This window comes from Siphateles boraxobius, unplaced genomic scaffold, assembly GCF_051911475.1.
Source record: "Siphateles boraxobius isolate OS27281-9 unplaced genomic scaffold, OSU_SipBor_1 238, whole genome shotgun sequence".
Taxonomy (NCBI): domain Eukaryota; kingdom Metazoa; phylum Chordata; class Actinopteri; order Cypriniformes; family Leuciscidae; genus Siphateles; species Siphateles boraxobius.
The window spans coordinates 315,001-339,552 of record NW_027508853.1 but is presented as its reverse complement, the minus strand read 5'-3'; the positions used below and the strand labels follow the sequence as shown (position 1 = coordinate 339,552).

General features: G+C 45.1%; 2 protein-coding genes across 5 annotated transcripts in view; both read left to right on the top strand.

The window, feature by feature from the left end:
* LOC143748483 (uncharacterized) overlaps positions 1 to 16,612 on the top strand; it is a 42,612-nt gene extending 26,000 nt beyond the window's left edge. For 2 of the 3 annotated variants that reach the window (XR_013206798.1, XM_077240527.1), the window contains one exon: positions 16,284 to 16,612. The gene's annotated coding sequence lies outside the window, so the exon portion shown is untranslated. Of the gene's footprint in view, positions 1 to 6,609; positions 7,235 to 16,283 lie in introns of those variants that run through there. The other variant, XR_013206797.1, reaches the window with a different exon arrangement.
* Positions 16,613 to 21,168: 4,556 nt separating this feature from the next.
* Positions 21,169 to 24,552, top strand: part of LOC143748485 (uncharacterized) — a 4,403-nt gene continuing 1,019 nt past the window's right edge. The window contains exons 1-2 of one of the 2 annotated variants that reach the window (XM_077240529.1): positions 21,169 to 21,318; positions 22,491 to 22,774. In XM_077240529.1, coding sequence (XP_077096644.1) covers positions 22,573 to 22,774 — 202 coding nt within the window. In that variant the 5' untranslated portion in view covers positions 21,169 to 21,318; positions 22,491 to 22,572. The remainder of the gene's footprint in view (positions 21,319 to 22,490; positions 22,775 to 24,552) is intronic. The other variant, XM_077240530.1, reaches the window with a different exon arrangement.

The following is a 24,552-nucleotide window of genomic DNA, read 5'->3' as shown; positions in this document are numbered from 1 at the left end:
CTTTGGCCAACAAACGAACAGTGAGTCATTACGCCGGTGTGGAGACGAGTTTGTTGAGGTGTCCATGAGGCCTTCACAGTGTTGTTGAGGCTGGCACTTCAGGGATGCGTTGTCGTCGTGTCCAAGTGATGGTCCTTCATCAGATCTGGATAAGGCCTGGATCCGGCGGACTGCGGTAAACCTTGGGATAAACAGAGAGACTAATATTAGCGTAGACGCCATCCTTCTTATGATGTACAAAGTACATCAGGATTTATGGGAAGTGTTCCCGGTTCCGGCTGATCTAAACTATTCAGCCTAATATTGAATTATAGAAGTCTATAGTGTGTTATGTGTATGCTAAGCCAAAGAGATGTGTTTTTAGTCTAGATTTGAACTGACGGACTGTGTCTGCTTCCCGGACAATGTTAGGAAGATTGTTCCAAAGTTTTGGTGCCAAGTAGGAAAAGGATCTACCGCCAGCAGTCGATTTATATATTCTAGGTATTATCAACTGGCCAGAATTTTGAGATCGCAATAGACGTGAAGGACTATAATGCGTTAAGAGCTCGCTCAAGTACTGGGGAGCTAAACCATTTAGTGCTTTGTAAGTAATCAGCAATATTTTAAAATGTATACGATGTTTAATAGGGAGCCAATGCAGTGTTGACAGAACCGGGCTAATATGGTCGTACTTCCTGGCTCTGGTAAGAACTCTAGCGGCTGCGTTTTGGACCAGCTGTAGTTTGTTTATTAAGCGTGCAGGGCAACCACCCAGTAGAGCATTACAATAATCTAGCCTTGAGGTCATGAACGCATGAACTAATTGTTCCCGCATTTGTCAATGAGAGCATATGAAGTAATTTAGATATATTTTCAAGATGGAAAAATGTGCTTTTACAGATACTAGACACGTGACTTTCAAATGAGAGATTGGTATCAAAGAGCACACCCAGGTTCCTAACTGACGACGAAGGCTTGACAGAGCAGCCATCAAGTGTTAAACAGTATTCTAGGTTATTATGTGTGGAAGTTTTTCTCCAATAATTAGAATCTCTGTTTTTTCAGAATTTAGTAGAAGGAAATTACTAGTCATCCAATTTTTTTATATCAGCTATGCATTCCGTTCATTTTGTGAATTGGTAAGTTTCTTTAGGTTTTGAGGAAATATAGAGCTGAGTATCATCAGCATAACAGTGAAAACTAATTCCATATTTCCTAATGATATCTCCTAACGGTAGCATATACAGAGTGAACAGCAGCGGTCCTAGTACTGAGCCTTGTGGTACGCCATACTGAACTTTTGACCGATAAGACATCTCTTCATTTACTGCTACAAACTGATAACGGTCAGATAAGTATGACTTAAACCATGCTAGTGCAATTCCACTAATGCCAACATAGTTTTCTAGTCTATTTAAGAGAATGTTGTGGTCAATGGTGTCAAATGCAGCAATAAGATCAAGTAACATTAATAGAGAGATACAACCACGATCGGATGATAAGAGCAAATCATTTGTGACTTTAATGAGAGCAGTCTCAGTACTATGGTACGGTCTAAATCCGGACTGCAAATCCTCATAGATATAATTTCTTTCAAGAAAGGAACACAGTTGTGAGGATACTGCCTTTTCTATTATCTTTGACAGAAAAGGCAAATTCGAGATCGGCCTGTAATTGACTAATTCCGTAGGATCAAGTTGCGTTTTTTTAACAAACGGTTTAATCATAGCCAGCTTAAAGGGTTTTCAGTACGTATCCTAGAGACAAAGACGAATTAATGATATTGAGAAGAGGATCTGTGACTTCTGGAAGCATTTCTTTCAATAGTTTAGTCGGTATAGGGTCTAACATACAAGTTGTCGATTTAGATGAGTTAACGATTTTGCAAAATTCCTCTTCTCCTATAGCAACGAATGAATCAAATTTTTCCTCAGGGACACTACAATGCACTCCCTGATGCGATACTGTAGTAGACGGATTTAAGATTAGATTAGATTTAACAATATAGAGTTTGTAAGGTCGCGCTCGATCGGCCCAAAGTCCGGCATCCGACCGGCACAGGGGCTCTGCGTGTTACTGTCTTTTCTCGCGGCAAATTATTTTTGGTTAAATTCAATACATTTTGTCATATGTATTAACTCGTTACTTCATCTGACTCCATAAATGAAAAGGTTTTAATTATATCTGTGCATCATTAAATGTGAACAAAGGTTTTACTATTCATTTTAAACTTCTTGAATGAAAATAATGTCAATTTCAATTAGAATAATCAATATAACAGTTTATTATGTCAGGTAAATATATCATTACAATTTCATAATCAATTCAAAGATAATCAATGCAAAACATCAAATGCTCTTGAACAAAGAGGAAAATGTTTACCCGACATTAGGAATGTGTGGGAACGAGAGACTCAGCTCTCGACCTCACAGGCTGATCTCAGATACAGAAAAGCCATGAGCTCTCGCTGCGTGTCATTATATACCAAGAAAGAGGAAATTTCTATCCACGGAAAGAGGTGTAGATAAGGATGAGGGAGGGAGTGGGGTCGAGGGAAAGGGGTGTAGATGAGGATGAGGGAGGGAGTGGGGTCGAGGGAAAGAGGTGTAGATGAGGATGAGGGAGGGAGTGGGGTCGAGGGAAAGAGATGTAGATGAGAATGAGGGAGGGAGTGGGGTCGAGGGAAAGAGGTGTAGATGAGGATGAGGGAGGGAGTGGGGTCGAGGGAAAGAGGTGTAGATGAGGATGAGGGAGGGAGTGGGGTCGAGGGAAAGAGGTGTAGATGAGGATGAGGGAGGGAGTGGGGTCGAGGGAAAGAGGTGTAGATGAGGATGAGGGAGGGAGTGGGGTCGAGGGAAAGAGGTGTAGATGAGGATGAGGGAGGGAGTGGGGTCGAGGGAAAGAGGTGTAGATGAGGATGAGGGAGGGAGTGGGGTCGAGGGAAAGAGGTGTAGATGAGGATGAGGGAGGGAGTGGGGGTCGAGGGAAAGAGGTGTAGATGAGGATGAGGGAGGGAGTGGGGGTCGAGGGAAAGAGGTGTAGATGAGGATGAGGGAGGGAGTGGGGGTCGAGGGAAAGAGGTGTAGATGAGGATGAGGGAGGGAGTGGGGTCGAGGGAAAGAGGTGTAGATGAGAATGAGGGAGGGAGTGGGGTCGAGGGAAAGAGGTGTAGATGAGGATGAGGGAGGGAGTGGGGGTCGAGGGAAAGAGGTGTAGATGAGGATGAGGGAGGGAGTGGGGGTCGAGGGAAAGAGGTGTAGATGAGGATGAGGATGAGGGAGGGAGTGGGGTCGAGGGAAAGAGGTGTAGATGAGGATGAGGGAGGGAGTGGGGTCGAGGGAAAGAGGTGTAGATGAGGATGAGGGAGGGAGTGGGGGTCGAGGGAAAGAGGTGTAGATGAGGATGAGGGAGGGAGTGGGGGTCGAGGGAAAGAGGTGTAGATGAGGATGAGGATGAGGGAGGGAGTGGGGTCGAGGGAAAGAGGTGTAGATGAGGATGAGGGAGGGAGTGGGGTCGAGGGAAATAGGTGTATATGAGGATGAGTGAGGGAGTGGGGGTCGAGGGAAAGAGATGTAGATTAGGGTGAGGGAGGGAGTGGGGGTCGAGGAAAAGAGGTGTAGATTAGGATGAGGGAGGGAGTGGGGTCGAGGGAAAGAGGTGTAGATTAGGATGAGGGAGGGAGTGGGGTCGAGGGATAGAGGTTTAGATTAGGATGAGGGAGGGAGTGGGGTCGAGGGAAAGAGGTGTAGATTAGGATGAGGGAGGGAGTGGGGTCGAGGGAAAGAGGTGTAGATGAGGATGAGGGAGGGAGTGGGGGTCGAGGGAAAGAGGTGTAGATGAGGATGAGGATGAGGGAGGGAGTGGGGGTCGAGGGAAAGAGGTGTAGATGAGGATGACGGAGGGAGTGGGGGTCGAGGGAAAGAGGTGTAGATGAGGATTAGGGAGGGAGTGGGGTCGAAGGAAATAGGTGTATATGAGGATGAGGGAGGGAGTGGGGGTCGAGGGAAAGAGATGTAGATTAGGGTGAGGGAGGGAGTGGGGGTCGAGGAAAAGAGATGTAGATTAGGATGAGGGAGGGAGTGGGGGTCGAGGGAAAGAGGTGTAGATGAGGATGAGGATGAGGGAGTGAGTGGGGTCGAGGGAAAGAGGTGTAGATGAGGATGAGGGAGGGGGGTCGAGGAAAAGAGATGTAGATTAGGATGAGGGAGGGAGTTGGAGTCAAGGGAAAGAGGTGTAGATTAGGATGAGGGAGGGAGTTGGGTCGAGGGAAAGAGGTGTAGATGAGGATGAGGGAGGGAGTTTGAGTCGAGGGAAAGAGGTGTAGATTAGGATGAGGGAGGGAGGGGGGTCGAGGAAAAGAGATGTAGATGAGGATGAGGGAGGGAGTTGGAGTCGAGGGAAAGAGGTGTAGATGAGGATGAGGGAGGTGAGGCCTTCATCTTGATAGTGCCCGAAAGTGAGTTCAATATGTTAATTTCCTTTGTTTTCTCAGAGGGTAGCCCTCTCTTAAAGTTATTCCAGTTTTTCCAGTCTTACAAGTTTCACAGCAGCTTTACAGTGATAATAGTTCATACAATAGTACTGTAATAGTAATTAGATTGCTTGGCTTTACAGCAGCTCTAGAATAAAGTTATTGTCCAGATAAAGTTAGTTCTTGATTGATTCACTTCCTGGACTGGGTTAGGGTTAGGGTTAGATATTAATTATTATTTTAACTGATATTATTCTGACTGATATTAATTATTAATTATTATTATTAAACCTTCAGCGCTACATCATGATTGGAGGAAAATATTCTATTGTTTTCTCTTCAGAACATGTTTGTTGTGATACTCAGAATGTTAGGAGGGATGAAGACACATTATAACAGCAAATCCTCAAAGACATAAAGCTATTTTAGTATTCTTTATAACTCATTAAAAATACTCATGAAAAAGAACTGTCTGATGATCTGATAAAACATGAATGCATTTCTTTACTTCACACACACTAAACATAGTTAGGGATAATGTTCTTGAGTTGTGTCTGAAATGCTCTTGAGAGGAGAAATGGTATAGTTGATGAACCTTCATGTGTGTAATCCTCAGACGGTCTATTATCTGGTCTGTGTTTAAATCACCCATACCCTCACTCACGGTCCCCTACACTGCCACTTTCAACAGATATTCCTTTGTACCTGAAGAGGGCGTATTAGTACCTAAATGGTACCAGTCCAGTGCCAGCTTTTGTACCGTTTTTTCTGAAAGAGTGCATTACTCCAGTAATACAGTATAGTTCTCTTGAAGGAGTGAATGAAAGAGAGCAAACTGGCAGCTCCAGTAGTAATGAAAAGATAAATCTTAAACTCTGTCATGGAAACTAGCTTTTATAAACCTTTATTAAACAATTTAATTGTCAATTAAAAAGGAGTTTGATATGATATTACGGCGCTGCCCGATTGGACGAGTTCCGTCGTCATCTACTCGTGAAACGGGAATGAATCCGCCCCATTGCATTATGGGTATTCTCTAGGTGTTGTCAGCATCCCAGTGTATTATGGGTATTCTCTAGGTTTTGTCAGGGTCCCAGTGCATTATGGGTATTCTCTTGCTATCGTCAGCATCCCAGTGCATTATGGGTATTCTCTGGCTGTTGTCAGAGTCCCAGTGCATTATGGGTATTCTCTAGGTGTTGTCAGCGTCCCAGTGCATTATCGGTATTCTCTAGGTGTTGTCAGCGTCCCAGTGCATTATGGGTATTCTCTAGCTGTTGTCAGCGTCCCAGTGCATTATGGGTGATTGGTAAATAACCAACAAATCCAACAATAATGCTCTTTCCTCCAGAACCAGAGGAGATCAGCAGAGAGATCAACAAATAAAGATTATAATCTTCATAAATAAACAGAGATGCTCCAATCGGTTCTCTCTAATGTAATGAACCGTTATATTTAGATAATTTTATAGATTTCTCTAGAATTCTCTCTACGCCATGTTTCAGATAAAGCAATAACAGAAACCGGTGTTAAATTAAAGATAAATAATGAGATTGTCATAATTTCTATGATTTCTTATGTCCAAATGAAAAGTAGGAAAAACATTAGAATGCATAGATCTACATAAATCATTAAACTGAGTTTCAGAGAAAAAATTACAAATACTTATGAAAAGAAGGTTGAAATCTGGGTCAACATCAAAATGATAAGAGTCGACAGATCAAAGGGTTTCAAATCGAATAAGTTGGAATCAATAATGTAAATGAAGAGTAGGATACAAGAGATGTGTGATTAATCAAATACTATGAGTGGCTAATGGCTATATAGTAGCTAATGAGTCAAACTCTGAGCATCTGCTTTTGTTTTGGTGGATTTTGGATATTTTCTCTCCAGATTTTTCCAGCTGTCATTTTTCACTGAAAAGTTCTCTCGCTTTTTCTTCTGCTTCACACACCTTTCCTCTTTCACTCTTTAATGCCATCTTGACTGGCTCTCCAGATATTCTGTCCCGTCTCAAATTGAGATCTAACTTGTGCAAATTGTGTCCAGACCTGTCCTGATTTCATTACACATTGTAGTGCAAGTTTTACATGAGATTTTAAGTTCGTCATGGCCATTTCTAGACTCACTCATTTCTAAACTTGCTTTGACAGGCCATCAATCCTCCTGTCTGAAGAATCAACTATGATTTGTGCTCATGTTTTGAAATGTTTTTCTTGTTGTTCTGTAACGTCTCTTTTCTCGCACTTGAATCATGGTGACATATAAAGTTCACCGGAAGCCAGAAACCTCCCCAAAACACCATTAAAGTCCTCAGTTTTGCCGCTTACAGTAGTTCCTAACGCAGTCTTCAGAAAAAATATATACTTCAGGCAGATCTTCAGATGATTAATCCGGTTGTGGGAGGAGTCATGTCAGACCAGGTGTTTGCTGAGACTCCAGGAGCAGGGCATTATGGGATCTCTGCTGAAGGCTTGTTAGATAAACTCTTGGATTAGTTTTAGAGATGATTATGACGATGTTTTCAAATGCCATCAGTGGATTATAGCAGAATGGCACATCGCACGGACACACACAGACCAGTGTTCGAAGACCAGCATGCCTCACCCGGTACTGATAATCATGGTGGTCTTCAATGTGGGCATAACCATCGTGGAGTGGACGTTTCTCCTGTACGAACTCATGCGGTTAAATATAGCAGATCCAGATGAAGTGTGTCCAGAATAGAGGAGATCCGCAGTTCAGGAGCATGAGGAGTTTAGGGTTAGATCTTGCATGAAGGTAAGAGCTGTGTCTGAGTTACAGTGTTTATAAGAGTGTGAAGTGTGTAAAGTGTGTGAAATGTGTAAAGTGTGTAAAGTGTGTGACGCATGTGAAGCGTGTGAGATGTGTCTAACGCTTCTGAAGTATGTGTAACGTGTGGAGTGTGTGAAGTGTGTGAAGCGTGTGTGATGTGTGTAACGCGTGTGAAGTGTGTGAAGCGTGTGAGATGTGTGTAACGCGTGTGAATTATGTGTGAAGTGTATGTGACGTGTGTGAAGTGTGTGAAGCGTATGACGGGTGTGAAGTTTGTGACGGGTGTGTAGTGTGTGACGGGTGTGGTGGTGTGTAGTGTGTGACGGGTGTGTAGTGTGTGACTGGTGTGTAATGTGTGACGTGTGTAGTGTGTGGTGTGTGAAGTGTGTGACGGGTGTGAAGTTTGTGACGGGTGTGTAGTGTGGGACGAGTGTGGTGGGTGTGTAGTGTGTGACTGGTGTGGTGGTGTGTAGTTTGTGACGGGTAAGTTAGTGTGTGACGGGTGTGTGGTGTGTGACGGGTGTGGTGGTGTGCGGCGGGTGTGTAGTGTGTGGTGGGTGTGTAGTGTGTGACGGTTGTGTAGTGTGTGGTGTGTGACGGGTGTGGTGGTGTGCGGCGGGTGTGTAGTGTGTGATGGGTGTGTAGTGTGTGGTGTGTGTGGTGTGTGACGGTGTGTGGCGGGTGTGTAGTGTGGGACGAGTGTGGTGGGTGTGTGGTGTGTGACTGGTGTGGTGGTGTGTAGTTTGTGACGGGTAAGTTAGTGTGTGACGGGTGTGTAGTGTGTGGTGTGTGACGGGTGTGGTGGTGTGCGGCGGGTGTGTAGTGTGTGGTGGGTGTGTAGTGTGTGACGGTTGTGTAGTGTGTGGTGTGTGACGGGTGTGGTGGTGTGCGGCGGGTGTGTAGTGTGTGATGGGTGTGTAGTGTGTGGTGTGTGTGGTGTGTGACGGTGTGTGGCGGGTGTGTAGTGTGTGGTGGGTGTGTAGTGTGTGACGGGTGTGTAGTGTGTGACGGGTGTGTTGTGTGACGGGTGTGTATTGTGTGACGGGTGTGTATTGTGTGACGGGTGTGTAGTGTGTGGCGGGTGTGAAGTGTGTGTAGTGTGTGACGGTGTCTTGTTTCTGTAAAACCGCATTTTTCCATCTTAAAAATATATCTAAATTACGTCATATGCTCTCATTGACAAATGCGGAACAACTAGTTCATGCGTTCATGACATCAAGGCTAGATTATTGTAATGCTCTACTGGGTGGTTGCCCTGCACGCTTAATAAACAAACTACAGCTAGTTCAAAACGCAGCCGCTAGAGTTCTTACCAGAACCAGGAAGTACGACCATATTAGCCCGGTTCTGTCAACACTGCATTGGCTCCCTATTAAACATTCTATAAATTTTAAATATTGCTGATTACTTACAAAGCACTAAATGGTTTAGCTCCCCAGTACTTGAGCGAGCTCTTAACGCATTATAGTCCTTCACGTCTATTGCGATCTCAAAACTCCGGCCAGTTGATAATACCTAGAATATCTAAATCGACTGCTGGCGGTAGATCCTTTTCCTATTTAGCACCAAAACTTTGGAACAATCTTCCTAACATTGTCCGGGAAGCAGACACAGTCTGTCAGTTCAAAACTAAACTAAAAACACATCTCTTTGACCTAGCATACACATAACACTCTATAGACTTCTATAATTCAATGTTAGGCTGCTTAGATTAGGTCAGCCGGAACTGGGAACACTTCCCTTAAATCCTGATGTACTCGTTACATCATAAGAAGAATGGCATCTACGCAAATTTTAGTGTCTTTGTTTATCCCAAGGTTTTCCCGCAGCCTGCCGGATCCAGGCCGTTTCCAGATCTGACGAAGGACTTTCACCTGGACCCGATGACAATGCAGTGCTGAAGTGCCAACTAGCCTCTCCCTATGGAGGATCCCTATACCACTCTACAGATAAAGCGTTGTGGAATTTTTCGGTTCGCGTACCTACCCAAAGTGATAAGATAAAATAAAATTCTGCATCAAAATTTATAGACAAGTAGTTTGTTTAGGCATGGTTTGTAAGGAATTATAAACCTGCGCACATATATTCAAACGCACATAACAATAGAATCAATTCTTAATGCGCATGTGAACGCCATCAGCGTCTATCACAGGTTCACGTTTAAAGTCTGTTTAGAGAGAACGGTGTCGTCTTAGCGGCCCCTAATTTAATAACAAATGATCATTTAGACGGAAGTGAATCAATCAAAACTAACTTTAGCTGGAAAAAACATTTTTCAAGAACAACTATAAAACCAAACCAATCTCTGTTACCTTACATTATATGTTTATCTCTGTAAAGCTGCTTTGAAACAATCTACATTGTTAAAAGCGCTATATAAATGAGGATGACTTGACTTGACAGGTGTGGTGGGTGTGGCGTGTGTGTAGTGTGTGGCGGGTGTGTAGTGTGTGGCGGGTGTGTAGTGTGTGATGGGTGTGTAGTGTGTGACGGGTGTGTAGTGTGTGAAGGGTGTGTAGTGTGTGACGGGTGTGTCGTGTATGACGGGTATGTAGTGTGTGGCGGGTGTGTAGTGTGTGGCGGGTGTGTAGTGTGTGGCGGGTGTGTAGTGTGTGACGGGTGTGGCGGGTGTGTAGTGTGTGACGGGTGTGTAGTGTGTGGTGGGTGTGTAGTGTGTGGCGGGTGTGTAGTGTGTGGCGATTGTGTGACGGGTGTTCCGGGTGTGTAGTGTGTGACGGGTGTGGCGGGTGTGTAGTGTGTGACGGGTGTTCCGGGTGTGTAGTGTGTGACGGGTGTAGTCGGTGTGTAGTCTGTGGCGGGTGTGTAGTGTGTGACGGGTGTTCCGGGTGTGTAGTGTGTGACGGGTGTGGCGGGTGTGTAGTGTGTGACAGGTGTTCCGGGTGTGTAGTGTGTGGCGGGTGTGTAGTGTGTGGCGGATGTGTAGTGTGTGACGGGTGTAGTCGGTGTGTAGTCTATGGCGGGTGTGTAGTGTGTGATGGGTGTGTAGTGTGTGGCGGGTGTGTAGTGTGTGATGGGTGTGTAGTGTGTGGCGGGTGTGTAGTGTGTGACGGGTGTGGCGGGTGTGTAGTGTGTGGCGGGTGTGTAGTGTGTGACGGGTATGTAGTGTGGCGGCGGGTGTGTAGTGTGTGTAGTGTGTGGCGGGTGTGTAGTGTGTGATGGGTGTGTAGTGTGTGAAGTGTGTGGCGGGTGTGTAGTGTGTGAAGTGTGTGATGGGTATGTAGTGTGTGGCGGGTGTGTAGTGTGTGAAGGGTGTGGCGGGTGTGTAGTGTGTGATGGGTGTGTAGTGTGTGGCGGGTGTGTACTGTGTGGCGGGTGTGTAGTGTGTGACGGGTGTGGTGGGTGTGGTGGGTGTGTAGTGTGTGGCGGGTGTGTAGTGTGTGACGGTTGTGTAGTGTGTGGCGGGTGTGTAGTGTGTGATGGGTGTGTAGTGTGTGAAGTGTGTGGCGGGTGTGTAGTGTGTGAAGTGGGTGACGGGTATGTAGTGTGTGGCGGGTGTGTAGTGTGTGACGGGTGTGGTGGTGTGTAGTGTGTGACGGGTATGTAGTGTGTGGCGGGTGTGTAGTTTGTGAAGTGTGTGTAGTGTGTGGCGGGTGTGTAGTGTGGGACGAGTGTGGTGGGTGTGTAGTGTGTGAAGTGTGTGACGGGTGTGGTGGTGTGTAGTGTGTGGCGAGTGTGTAGTGTGTGACGGGTGTGGTGGTGTGTAGTGTGTGGCGAGTGTGTAGTGTGTGTCGGGTATGTAGTGTGTGGCGGGTGTGTAGTTTGTGAAGTGTGTGTAGTGTGTAACGGGTGTGTAGTGTAGGACGAGTGTGGTGGGTGTGTAGTGTGTGAAGTGTGTGACGGGTGTGGTGGTGTGTAGTGTGTGACGGGTGTGATGGTGTGTATTGTGTGACGGGTGTGGTGGTGTGTAGTGTGTGGCGAGTGTGGTGGTGTGTAGTGTGTGGTGGTGTGTAGTGTGTGGCGAGTGTGTAGTGTGTGACGGGTGTGGTTGTGTGTAGTGTGTGACGGGTGTGGTGGTGTGTAGTGTGTGACGGGTGTGGTGGTGTGTGGCGGGTGTGTAGTGTGTGGCGAGTGTGGTGGTGTGTAGTGTGTGGCGAGTGTGTAGTGTGTGACGGGTGTGGTGGTGTGTAGTGTGTGGCGAGTGTGGTGGTGTGTAGTGTGTGGCGAGTGTGTAGTGTGTGACGGGTGTGGTGGTGTGTAGTGTGTGACGGGTGTGGTGGTGTGTAGTGTGTGACGGGTGTGGTGGTGTGTAGTGTGTGACAGGTGTGGTGGTGTGTAGTGTGTGACGGGTGTGGTGGTGTGTAGTGTGTGACGGGTGTGGTGGTGTGTAGTGTGTGCCGGGTGTGTAGTGTGTGACGGGTGTGGTGGTGTGTAGTGTGTGACGGGTGTGGTGGTGTGTAGTGTGTGACAGGTGTGGTGGTGTGTAGTGTGTGACGGGTGTGGTGGTGTGTAGTGTGTGACAGGTGTGGTGGTGTGTAGTGTGTGACGGGTGTGGTGGTGTGTAGTGTGTGACGGGTGTGGTGGTGTGTAGTGTGTGACGGGTGTGGTGGTGTGTAGTGTGTGCCGGGTGTGGTGGTGTGTAGTGTGTGGCGAGTGTGTAGTGTGTGACGGGTGTGGTGGTGTGTAGTGTGTGCCGGGTGTGGTGGTGTGTAGTGTGTGGCGGGTGTGTAGTTTGTGAAGTGTGTGTAGTGTGTAACGGGTGTGTAGTGTAGGACGAGTGTGGTGGGTGTGTAGTGTGTGAAGTGTGTGACGGGTGTGGTGGTGTGTAGTGTGTGACGGGTGTGATGGTGTGTGAAGTGTGTGACGGGTGTGGTGGTGTGTAGTGTGTGGCGAGTGTGGTGGTGTGTAGTGTGTGGTGGTGTGTAGTGTGTGGCGAGTGTGTAGTGTGTGACGGGTGTGGTTGTGTGTAGTGTGTGACGGGTGTGGTGGTGTGTAGTGTGTGACGGGTGTGGTGGTGTGTGGCGGGTGTGTAGTGTGTGGCGAGTGTGGTGGTGTGTAGTGTGTGGCGAGTGTGTAGTGTGTGACGGGTGTGGTGGTGTGTAGTGTGTGGCGAGTGTGGTGGTGTGTAGTGTGTGGCGAGTGTGTAGTGTGTGACGGGTGTGGTGGTGTGTAGTGTGTGACGGGTGTGGTGGTGTGTAGTGTGTGACGGGTGTGGTGGTGTGTAGTGTGTGACAGGTGTGGTGGTGTGTAGTGTGTGACGGGTGTGGTGGTGTGTAGTGTGTGACGGGTGTGGTGGTGTGTAGTGTGTGCCGGGTGTGTAGTGTGTGACGGGTGTGGTGGTGTGTAGTGTGTGACGGGTGTGGTGGTGTGTAGTGTGTGACAGGTGTGGTGGTGTGTAGTGTGTGACGGGTGTGGTGGTGTGTAGTGTGTGACAGGTGTGGTGGTGTGTAGTGTGTGACGGGTGTGGTGGTGTGTAGTGTGTGACGGGTGTGGTGGTGTGTAGTGTGTGACGGGTGTGGTGGTGTGTAGTGTGTGCCGGGTGTGGTGGTGTGTAGTGTGTGGCGAGTGTGTAGTGTGTGACGGGTGTGGTGGTGTGTAGTGTGTGCCGGGTGTGGTGGTGTGTAGTGTGTGGCGAGTGTGTAGTGTGTGACGGGTGTGGTGGTGTGTAGTGTGTGACGGGTGTGGTGGTGTGTAGTGTGTGACGGGTGTGGTGGTGTGTAGTGTGTGACGGGTGTGGTGGTGTGTAGTGTGTGGCGAGTGTGTAGTGTGTGACGGGTGTGGTGGTGTGTAGTGTGTGCCGGGTGTGGTGGTGTGTAGTGTGTGACGGGTGTGGTGGTGTGTAGTGTGTGGCGAGTGTGTAGTGTGTGACGGGTGTGGTGGTGTGTAGTGTGTGCCGGGTGTGGTGGTGTGTAGTGTGTGACGGGTGTGGTGGTGTGAAGTGTGTGACGGGTGTGGTGGTGTGTAGTGTGTGGCGAGTGTGTAGTGTGTGACAGGTGTGGTGTGTGTAGTGTGTGGCGAGTGTGTAATGTGTGACGGGTGTGAAGTGTGTGACGGGTGTGTAGTGTGTGGCAAGTGTGTAGTGTGTGACGGGTATGTAGTGTGTGGCGGGTGTGTAGTGTGTGACGGGTATGTAGTGTGTGACGGGTGTGTAGTGTGTGACGGTTGTGTAGTGTGTGGCGGGTGTGTGACGGGTATGTAGTGTGTGGCGGGTGTGTAGTGTGTGGCGGGTGTGTGACGGGTGTGTAGTGTGTGACGGGTATGTAGTGTGTGGCGGGTGTGTAGTGTGTGGCGGGTGTGTGACAGGTGTGTAGTGTGTGACGGGTATGTAGTGTGTGGCGGGTGTGTAGTGTGTGGCGGGTGTGTGACGGGTGTGTAGTGTGTGACGGGTGTGTAGTGTGTGACGGGTGTGGTGGTGTGTAGTGTGTGGCGAGTGTGTAGTGTGTGACGGGTGTGGTGTGTGAAGTTTGTGGCGAGTGTGTAATGTGTGACGGGTGTGAAGTGTGTGACGGGTGTGTAGTGTGTGGCGGGTGTGTAGTGTGTGGCAAGTGTGTAGTGTGTGACGGGTATGTAGTGTGTGGCGGGTGTGTAGTGTGTGGCGGGTGTGTGACGGGTGTGTAGTGTGTGACGGTTGTGTAGTGTGTAGTGTGTGACAGGTTAGGGTTATTCCCATTATTCTCTCTCACACACACACACACACACACACACACAAACACACACACACACGCTCTCTCTCTCTCTCGGGTGGATTAGATGGGAATCTCTAGAGTTTTTTTCTCATAATCTTGGGAATGTTCTGTCGGCTGGATTCAGGATTTGATTAAAACAGGCGTAAGCTGCGGCTCCTGTAATCCAGGCAGAGATTGTTTGTTATTAGAAATCTTTAAAGCTTTATTGCTCTGTGCCGTCCGTTACGCCTCAGTCTCGTTCCCGTCTTCCGCGCGGCAGGATTGTTGTTTAGCCGGATCGAGTGTCGGGAGAGTGAAGCAATGGTCATGGATTCGTTCCTCTCGTCTCATACTCGTCGTTCTCTTCGGTCTGACGATGTGTTTCATCGTTTGCTTCAGTCTGAGGATGTGTTTAGTCCGGCTCGTTCGCTTCAGTCTGACGACTCGTCTCTGTTCCTGGACTTCCGGCCTCCGGCTCGCGACTCCTTCTCTCTCCCGCCTCATGTGTTGTACGTCACCGCCGGCCTGCTCCTGGTGCTGCTCGCCACATACGCCATCGTGGGTCACCTGATCGACGACCTGCTGCACGACCTGGCAGGTACCCTGTGACCCGTGACCTGTGACCCCTGTGACCTGTGACCTCTGTGACCTGTGGTGTGTTTCTGCTCTATAGTCTCCCTCATTTATACAGCCCTTTTAACAATACAGACACACAGCAGCTTTACAGTGATAATAGGAGATTACAGTAACAGAGATTGTACAGCAGATCTAGAATAAAGTTATTGTCCAGATAAAGTTAGTTTTGATTGATTCACTTCCGTTGTAAAGATCATTAGTTATTAACTTAGCGGCCGCTAACACACCGCTCTAATAGAAAACAGAAACTTTAATGTGTTCTGGACGTTCATTCACACACAACAGTGTTTGAGCTCGAGAACACACACTCTGAAACAGGATTCAAGTGCAAGTCTTGAAAAATTTAGAAAAGCGTGATCATCTCCATTTAAACTTCAAAACTGTGAATCTGTGAGAACGCTGACGGCGCACGTGCGGATTACGTGTTTAGTCCTTAGATATGCAGGTTTGAATATATATGTGCGCAGGCGTGTGGTCTTTCTTTACAAAGTGACATCACCAAATTACTTGTCTGGCAGAGTAATACAGAATCTTTAGTCGCTTCCGCGGATCCATGCGGAATCACTTTCACAAGGTTTATCTGTACAGAGGAGAAGGGAAGAGGCGTTCACAGGGAGAGACTAGAGACACTTCAGGACAGTCCATGCACAGGTCCCTCAACAGATCTGGAGTGTGTGTGTGTGTGTGTGTGTGTGTGTGTGTGTGTGTGTGTGTGTGTGTGTGTGTGTGTTTGTGTGTGTGTGTGTGTGTGTGTGTGTGTATATATGTGTGTGTCCATGCACAGGTCCCTCAACAAATCTGGAGTGTGTGTGTGTGTGTGTGTGTGTGTGTGTTCGTGTGTGTGTATATGTGTGTGTCCATGTACAGGTCCCTCAACAGATCTGGATTGTGTGTGTGTGTGTGTGTGTGTGTGTGTGTGTGTGTGTGTGTGTGTGTGTGTGTGTGTGTGTGTGTGTGTGTGTGTGTGTGTACACCAGTATCCTCAGAGCCAGAGCGAGGGGTAGACGGATCTGTGAGGTTGTAGATGCTTTTAACATCGGATCCAGTGATTTTCCTGCCCATTTTAGTCACCTTGTCCAGCATGTTCTTGTTCTGGACAGAAAGACCCCCCCCCCCCCCACCACCACCACCCCCCAAAGTTGTTGTGTCTGCATTAAAACTACGCAGTTTCCTATAAAAATAGAGCCGTTGCTGTGCTTTCGAGTATCTTGCTAGTGTGTTGGCAGACCAGGTGAGTTTGTAATCAATATTAGTGCCCAGATACTTACACTCCTCCACAGTCTCAATAACGCTCCCTTGAATAGTAACAGGTTGCAGTGGAGGGGGCCTTTTCCTAAAATCGGTTTTTAACATCGTATTGATGTCATGAACGCATGAACTAGTTGTTCCGCATTTGTCAATGAGAGCATATGACGTAATTTAGATATATTTTTAAGATGGAAAAATGCGCTTTTACAGACACTAGACACGTGACTTTCAAATCAAAGATTGGTATCAAAGAGCACACACACACACACACACACACACACACACACACACACACACACACACACACACACACACACACACACACACACACACACACACTCACACACACACTCACACACACACACACACACACACACACACACACACACACACACACACACACTCACACACAGACACACACACACTGCGGAGACTCATAGTGATGTGATGTAAAGCAGACACACACACACACACACACACACACACACACACACGCATATGAACTGGTTTTCTCTCTCTCTCCTCAGACTGGGTTTTCGGCCCTAAAGCTGATGAGGCTGAGAGCGGCAGTGAAGACGAAGAGAAGGTCGAGATGGAGGACGAGCGAGCCGGTCCACTGCCGGGATTCAGCAGCACCGAACACCTTCAGCATCATTACATCACATCCCTATGAGTCTCCGCAGTGTGTGTGTGCTGTCGTTACTCTGCTTTGATGGTTACCACCTGTTTAAACAGACCAGATGCTGTTTCTGCTGTAAAGATCAAGTCTTTATGTATGAAAAGAGGGTGTGGTCTTGTGATGTCATCAATGTAAATGAGATATAGAATTAAAGCCTGTCCTCGTTAGGAACCAACAGCTTGTGTCTGATTCATCTTCATAAGCACTAGATTATTCTAATGCCTGTCTGGGTCAAAACAGACATGGGTCTCATTCAACTTTCATTTATATTTACAGGACAGGATATTCTCTGTTGTCATGTATTATGTGTACATGTTGTAGTGTAATTGTGTGAACACTTTGAGGCGTTATTGCGTCACCATCTGCAAGTCAAGTCACCTTCATTTATATAGCGCTTTTAACAATATAGATTGTTTCAAAGCAGCTTTACAGTGATAATAGGAAATTAACAGAGATTGTTTTGGCTTTACAGCAGATCTAGAATAAAATTATTGTCCAGCTAAAGTTAGTTTTAAATTAATTCACTTCCGTTGCAACGATCATTAGTTATTAACTTACCGGCCGCTAACACACACCGTTCTAACAGAAAACCCTTAATGCGATCCGGCTGCTCATTTACACAACAGAGCCTGGTGCTCGAGAACCCAAACCATGAAATAGGTCCCAAGGTACAAGCCTTGAAAATTTTCTAATACAGATTTGTTTTTCGCTTCCGCGTAGCCGCGTGAACCGGAATTATCCAGACAAAATGTATCAGTACAGAGGTAAAGGGAAGGAGGCCTTCACAGTGGAGACACTAGTGACACTTCAGGGATGCGTGTCGTCGTGTCCATGTGATGGTCCTTCATCAGATCTAGATATGGCCTGGATCCGGCGGACTGCGGTAAACCTCGGGTAGACAGAGATACTAATATTAGCGTAGACGCCATCCTTCTTATGATGTAACAAGTACATCAGGATTTATGGGAAGTGTTCCCGGTTCCGGCTGACCTAATCTAAGCAGCCTAATATTGAATTATAGAAGTCTATAGAGTGTTATGTGAATGCTAGGTCAAAGAGATGTGTTTTTAGTCTAGCTTTGAACTGACAGACTGTGTCTGCTTCCCGGACAATGTTAGGAAGATTGTTCCAGAGTTTTGGTGCTAAATAGGAAAAGGATCTACCGCCAGCAGTCGATTTAGATATTCTAGGTCAGTGGTTCTCAACTCCAGTCCTCGGGACCCACTGCTCTGCACATTTTTTATGTCTCCTTATTTAACACACCTGATTCAGATCACCAGCTCGTTAGGAGACACTCCTTGACCTGAACTGAGTGTGTCAGATAAGAGAGACATACAAAATGTGCAGAGCAGCGGGTCCCGAGGACTGGAGTTCAGAACCACTGTCATAGGTATTATCAACTGGCCAGAATTTTGAGATCGCAATACACGTGAAGGACTATAATGCGTTATGAGCTCGCTCAAGTACTGGGGAGCTAAACCATTTAGTGCTTTATAAGTAATCAGCAATATTTTAAAATGTATATAATTTTTAATTAGAATCTCTGTTTTTTCAGAATGAAGTAGTAGGAAATTACTAGTCATCCATTTTTTATATCAGCTATGCATTCGGTTAATTATATGGATTGGTAAGTTTCGTCAGAGCGTGAGGAAATATAGAGCTGAGTATCATCAGCATAACAGTGAAAACTAATTCCATGTTTCCTAATGATATCTCCTAAAGGTAGCATGTACAGAGTGAACAGCAGCGGTCCTAGTACTGAGCCTTGTGGTACGCCATACTGAACTTGTGATCGATAAGACATCTCTTCATTTGCTGCTACAAACTGATAGCGGTCAGATAAATATGATTTAAACCATGCTAATGCAATTCCACTATTGCCAACATAGTTTTCTAGTCTATTTAAGAGAATGTTGTCAAATGCAGCACTAAGATCAAGTAACACTAATAGAGAAATACAACCACGATCGGATGATAAGAGCAAATCATTTGTGACTTTAATGAGAGCTGTCTCAGTGCTATGGTGCGGTCTAAATCCTGACTGGAAATCCTTGCAGATATCATTTCTTTCTAAAAAGGAACAGAGTTATGAAGAGACTGGCTTTTCTAGTATCTTTGACAGAAAAGGTAGATTTGAGATCGGCCTGTAATTGACTAATTCTGTAGGATCAAGTTGCGTTTTTTTAACAAGTGGTTTAATCATTGCCAGCTTAAAGGTTTTTGGTACGTATCCTAGAGACAAAGACGAATTAATGATATTGAGAAGAGGATCTATGACCTCGGGAAGCATCTCTTTCAGTAGTTTAGTCGGTATAGGATCTAACATACATGTTGTCGATTTAGATGATTTAATGAGTTTATAAAATTCTTCTTCTCCTATAGCAATGTATGAATCAAAATTTTCATTAGTGAGACTACACTGCACTGTCTGATGCGATACTGTGTAGACGGTTACATAGTTATAATTTCTCTCCCTGATATTATCAAAAACCTCTAGTTTTTTTTTCTTCCAGTTTCGCTCTATTTTCTGGCTGCTCTCTTAAGGTCCTGAGTGTGTGTGTGTGTGTGTGTGTGTGTGTGTGTGTGTGTGTGTGTGTGTGTGTGTGTGTGTTCCACGGCGTTGGAATATTTTCTTTAATCTTCTTTAAGCGCAAAGGAGCAACTGTGTCTAAAGTGCTGGAAAAGAGAGAGTCAGAAGTTCTAGGGAGTAAAAATCTGCAATAGATAAACACACAGGAGGAAAACCAGATAAGTTTGTAAAGCCAGATCGAACCACATGCGGTTTCCTGTCATCAACACATTACAGCAAATGCTTCATCCACGGTTGCCACCTTACATTATGGTCTCCCTCAAGGCTCTATTTTAAATCCTAAACTGTTTTCTTTGTACATTTGTCCTTTGGGTTTTATTTGTCGTCGCTATGACATTTCCTATCACATGTATGGAGATACACAGATTTATCTACCTCTCAAAGTCGGGAACGAACAGTGCCTCAAGTCCGTGTTGGAAAGCTTGGCTGTCTAAAAACTTTCTTCAACTTAATGAAAAAAAGTCTGAAACTATAATATTTGGTCCACCAAAATTCAAAGAGAAGATAGCCAGTACTCTTGCTCCATTAGAAATGACGGTGAAAGATAGTGTGAGCAATCTTGGTGTAATAATTGGCGTAAAAATACTTCTGACTGCCACTAAAAAAAGGGACCACATCACTCCAGTATTATCCTCTCTTCATTGGCTGCCGGTTCAATACAGGATCGATTATAAGATTGTATTAATGGTTTTAAAAGCACTGCATAACATGTCCCCAAATTACATTGCTGGCCTTTTAGGATCTTACATATCAGGTAGGACATTAAAGGGTTAGTTCACCCGAAAATGAAAATGATGTCATTAATGACTCACCCTCATGTTGTTCCAAGCCCGTAAGACCTCCGTTCATCTTCCGAACACAGTTTAAGATACTTTAGATTTAGTCCGAGAGTTTTCTGTCCCTCCTTTGAAATCTATGTACGGTATACTGTCCTTGTCCAGAAAGGTAATAAAGACATCATCAAAGTAGTCCATGTGACATCAGTGGGTTAGTTAGAATGTTTTGAAGCATCGGAAATACATTTTGGTCCAAAAATAACAAAAACGACGACTTTATTCAGCATTGTATTCTCTTCCGGTTCTGTTGTGGATCCGCGTTCATGAGTCCGCTGACGTAAGACGAGCTGACGTGTTATCTGGTGCGCCCGAGCTTCGTTTACAGTCTGAGGGAGACGCACGCTGGAAACAAAACAATCTTCACAAACATGTCTAAGGATTTCCACACAGGGGAAGACTTGCATTTTTTTTAACCAGACATATTTATTTGAACCCGAATACACGGACGCACCAGACACACGTCAGCAGCGTCACTGGCCTCGTGAACGCGGATTGACAACAGAACCGGAAGAGAATACAATGAATCTAAAATATCTTAAACTGTGTTCTGAAGATGAACGGAGGTCTTACGGGCTTGGAACGACATGAGGGTGAGTCATTAATGACATAATTTTCATTTTTGGGTGAACTAACACTTTAAGATCAACGAACCAACTTTTGCTGACAGTCCCTTATTCTAAAAAGAAGTCAAAGGGTGACCGTACTCTTTCAGTTGTGGAGCAGTCTTCCCTTCAGATCCGGCTAGCTCAAACCATAGCCATTTTTAAGTCTCATATCTTTTTAACTTAGCTTTCAGTTAAGGATATTCTGAACATTGTAGTAATAACTTTTCTTTATTTTTATTTAGTTTACTTTCTCTCTACACTGATCTCACAACACAGTTGTGTGAGGGTGTATGTCTAAGAGTGTGTAGTCATGCCTTCATATAGACTTGGTAAATGTTTTTATATATGTATGTTTTATTGTTTTTAGTTATAACTGTGAAGCACTTTAGGCAACAATGTTGCTATTAAATGTGCTATATAAATAAATAAAAGATAAATAAAAGTTGAAGTTGAAGCTTTACAACAGCAGGAAAACACTGTCGAGAGCATCAGATCTGACATCAGTGACCGACTTATATAATGAACCATCTTTACCGTTACTGGATTCATCGAGCAGCTGTTCAGAGACTTTACATTGTTGAATTACGTTTTACACATGTTATATCAGTTATTTATAGATTCAGGTTCTGTTTACTTGCTCTCAGCTCAAGATTAACCATAACCAGTCTGTAATCCGTGTCAAAGCTGGATAATGTCTGCTGATAAAGCCTTTGACCTTGACAGTCTCAGCCAATCACAGCGCAGCACAAGCACGTTCATCGACTCCCCGGTCTTCATGATTCACTCATTACTGAAGATCTGGAGGAGAGACACAGTCTGAGCTTCATCCGGGCCTGTGAACTCACTCATCCGGTGAGTATCAGCTCCACACTTTCACAGCGATCCTGTGTTTGACGTGTCTATCTGTACATTTAAAGTTGGGAAAAAAACTCTATAAATAGATGTTATAAAAGAAAATCTTTTGAGCTCTTTGAATATGCGGGCTGTGAAACTATCAAGATATATCATGACTTGTAAGAAATCCTCTAAAGTCCCCCTGTGGTGAAAATCCAGCTTTTAATGTTGTTTATATGTCTATGTGGTGTTTTTAAAATGCTTTAAGACAAACCATGTGTAAATTCATTGCTGAGTATTTTCTCCTTAAAGGATTAATTCACCTCAAAATGAAAATTTCCTAATAATTCACTCACCCTAATGCCATCCAAGATATCCATGTCTTTCTTTCCTCAGTGGAAGAGAATAATTTTTTTGAGGAAAACATTTCTGGATTTTTCTTCGAATAATGGACTTCAATGACAACCAACGTTTTGAAGTCCAAAGGTTTTTGCAGTGCTTTATCGCAGTGGTTCTCAAACCTGGACTAGGGACCGCTCACCACTGCACATCATCAGACACACCTAATTCAAGTCTTGTAGTCTGTACTAATGAGCTGATAAATTGGATCAGGCGTTGCAGATCAGCTCAATCCAAACAATTGTAGTTAAAAAGTATATATATATATATTTTATTTTGAAAATGACCTATCATTTTGCTAGATAAGCCCCTCCTCCTCAGCTGATCGTGCACAGCATTTTCAAGCACTTCAAAGACCTTTGATTTGGACTTCAAAACGTTGGTTGCCATTGAAGTCCATTATTCGAAGAAAAATCCAGAAATGTTTTCCTCAAAAAACTTAATTTCCCTTCCACTGAGGAAAGAAAGACATGGAAAATTGGAAAAAACATATTAGGAAATTTTCATTTTGAGGTGAACAAATCCTTTAAAACTGCAGTGAACCAAAGACAGTCTTAAAAACACGGTTTGAAATCGCTGGTGTTTCTGACGTCACAAACTACCTTGCAACCAATCAGATCAACATGTGATCGTCAACGAGTGGATCTCTGAGCTGAGTGAGTGAGTGGAGGCGGGGCTCATTTGCATATTCATAAAACCGCGTATGCTAAATTAGGTATTACATGAAGAATTTTTTTTCACAGGAAAAAACGTTTAAAAATTTAATGTTGGTGATTAATTTTTTTTTAAAGGGATACAATTATTGACCACAGGTTGACTTTAAACACTGAGATGTGCTAATCTCCTTGATGAAGTTTTCGACATTCAAGGGTGATGTCGGAACCGAGCGAGACGCCTCTAGTGCCCCCCGCAGGCCAGGAGGAGGTTTTCTTCAAAACTTACATCCCACCCGCTCGAGACGCCATTCATTTGCCCATTCACATCTTCTACATCATCCTCGCTTCCATCGTGATAGTGACGACGCTCTACGCCATCATCGGACACCTCATGAAGGACCTGCTGCACGACCTGGCAGGTGAGCACTCAGATCTATACTTCTGATGCCATTAGAGACACGCTTCCTAGAATAGGAGGCTTTTTCAGGAAGTATTGGTCATATCGCAGGCTAGTCTATATGTGAATATACTGTAGTGTACATGCTGTAAAAAATAGCTCAAAGATTTGATCTGATGAAGCCAGTTCTTTCTCAGAAGGGTAGTTTACACAGTTTTCAACAATGCTAATCTATTTTTTTATATTTTCATAAATAAAAAATTTAAGAAACACTTTAAAAAAATTATTTTTGAAGATTAATGGATTAATGAAAGCGGGACATACAAACAAAGGAACACAGAAACCAGAATACAAACTTAAAGTCCATGATAACAACACTTACTGAAAGTAATTGTGACAAAATGACTAAATTAGATTAAATATAGCGTAGCTTTCATAAAAAGTGCTGAGATGAGATTTTGTGTCATGTACGGTCAGCAGAATAAACTAATGTTCCCCTTCATGCAGTTTCTTTCTCATTGTTTGTGAAATTTACCAGCAATTTCCAAGTGAAAATTGTTTTACCAAATTTCTTCAAGAGATTATCTTGGCAGTAAATTACTTGTTAACACTCCTGTCTCCTGTAATTTCTGTAATCAATATTGTTACCCTCTAATTAGGGGTGTAACGATTCATCGATGCATCGATGTATCGATTTATATTCCTATGATCCAACTACATCGATCTGTGCTCGGCAAATTGGCATTCCGTACGACATATATCGATCTAATATCGTTTTAAAAGGTAATCAATCGATTGTATCGATACTAGGAAATAACGTATTAGATTTAAGCACGTCAGACTTTATATGGACGTTTTTTCTTAGCACTTTTAATGATAAAGGCGTTAAACATTACTCGATTTAGTCTGCCTATATGTGACGTCATCGCCACGCGCCAGCAGCGGCGCAAAGTCAAAACATAGCATGGCGGAATACAGAGGAGATGCCGACGAGCGAGAAATCATCAAGCCTCCATTGCGGTCCAGTGTGTGGATTCCCTTACAAGAAACAACAGGAATCTAGGAAACTTTACCTGCACTGTCCAGTATCCAGGTATTTATTTCAGTCACACTGGTTGCATTTTTGGCTAAAAAGTTACTGAATCGATTTCAAGTCACTGAATCGTTTCGGATCGTATCGTTCTAAATGAACCAATATCGTCCTTGAATCGTATCGACAACCACGTATCGTGATACGAATCGAATCGTTGTTAAAACGAATCGTTACACCCCTACCTCTAATAGAAATGGGAGCTAAAACTATATCTGTAATAGTTTCCGTTCACCACTATACAAGTTTATGATGAGAAAACCCTCTTCATCTCCTGGCCGGGGTCAGAGGTCAGCTGTCCCAGCTCCTGTCTGGGGTCAGAGGTCAGCTCTCTCGGCTCCTGTCTGGGGTCAGAGGTCAGCTGCCCCGGCTCCTGTCTGGGGTCAGAGGTCAGCTGCTCCTGTCTGGGGTCAGAGGTCAGCTGCTCCTGTCTGGGGTCAGAGGTCAGCTCTCTCGGCTCCTGTCTGGGGTCAGAGGTCAGCTGTCCCGGCTCCTGTCTGGGGTCAGAAGTCAGCTGTCCCGGCTCCTGTCTGGGGTCAGAGGTCAGCTGCTCCTGTCTGGGGTCAGAGGTCAGCTCTCTCGGCTCCTGTCTGGGGTCAGAGGTCAGCTGTCCCGGCTCCTGTCTGGGGTCAGAGGTCAGCTGCTCCTGTCTGGGGTCAGAGGTCAGCTGTCCCGGCTCCTGTCTGGGGTCAGAGGTCAGCTGTCCCGGC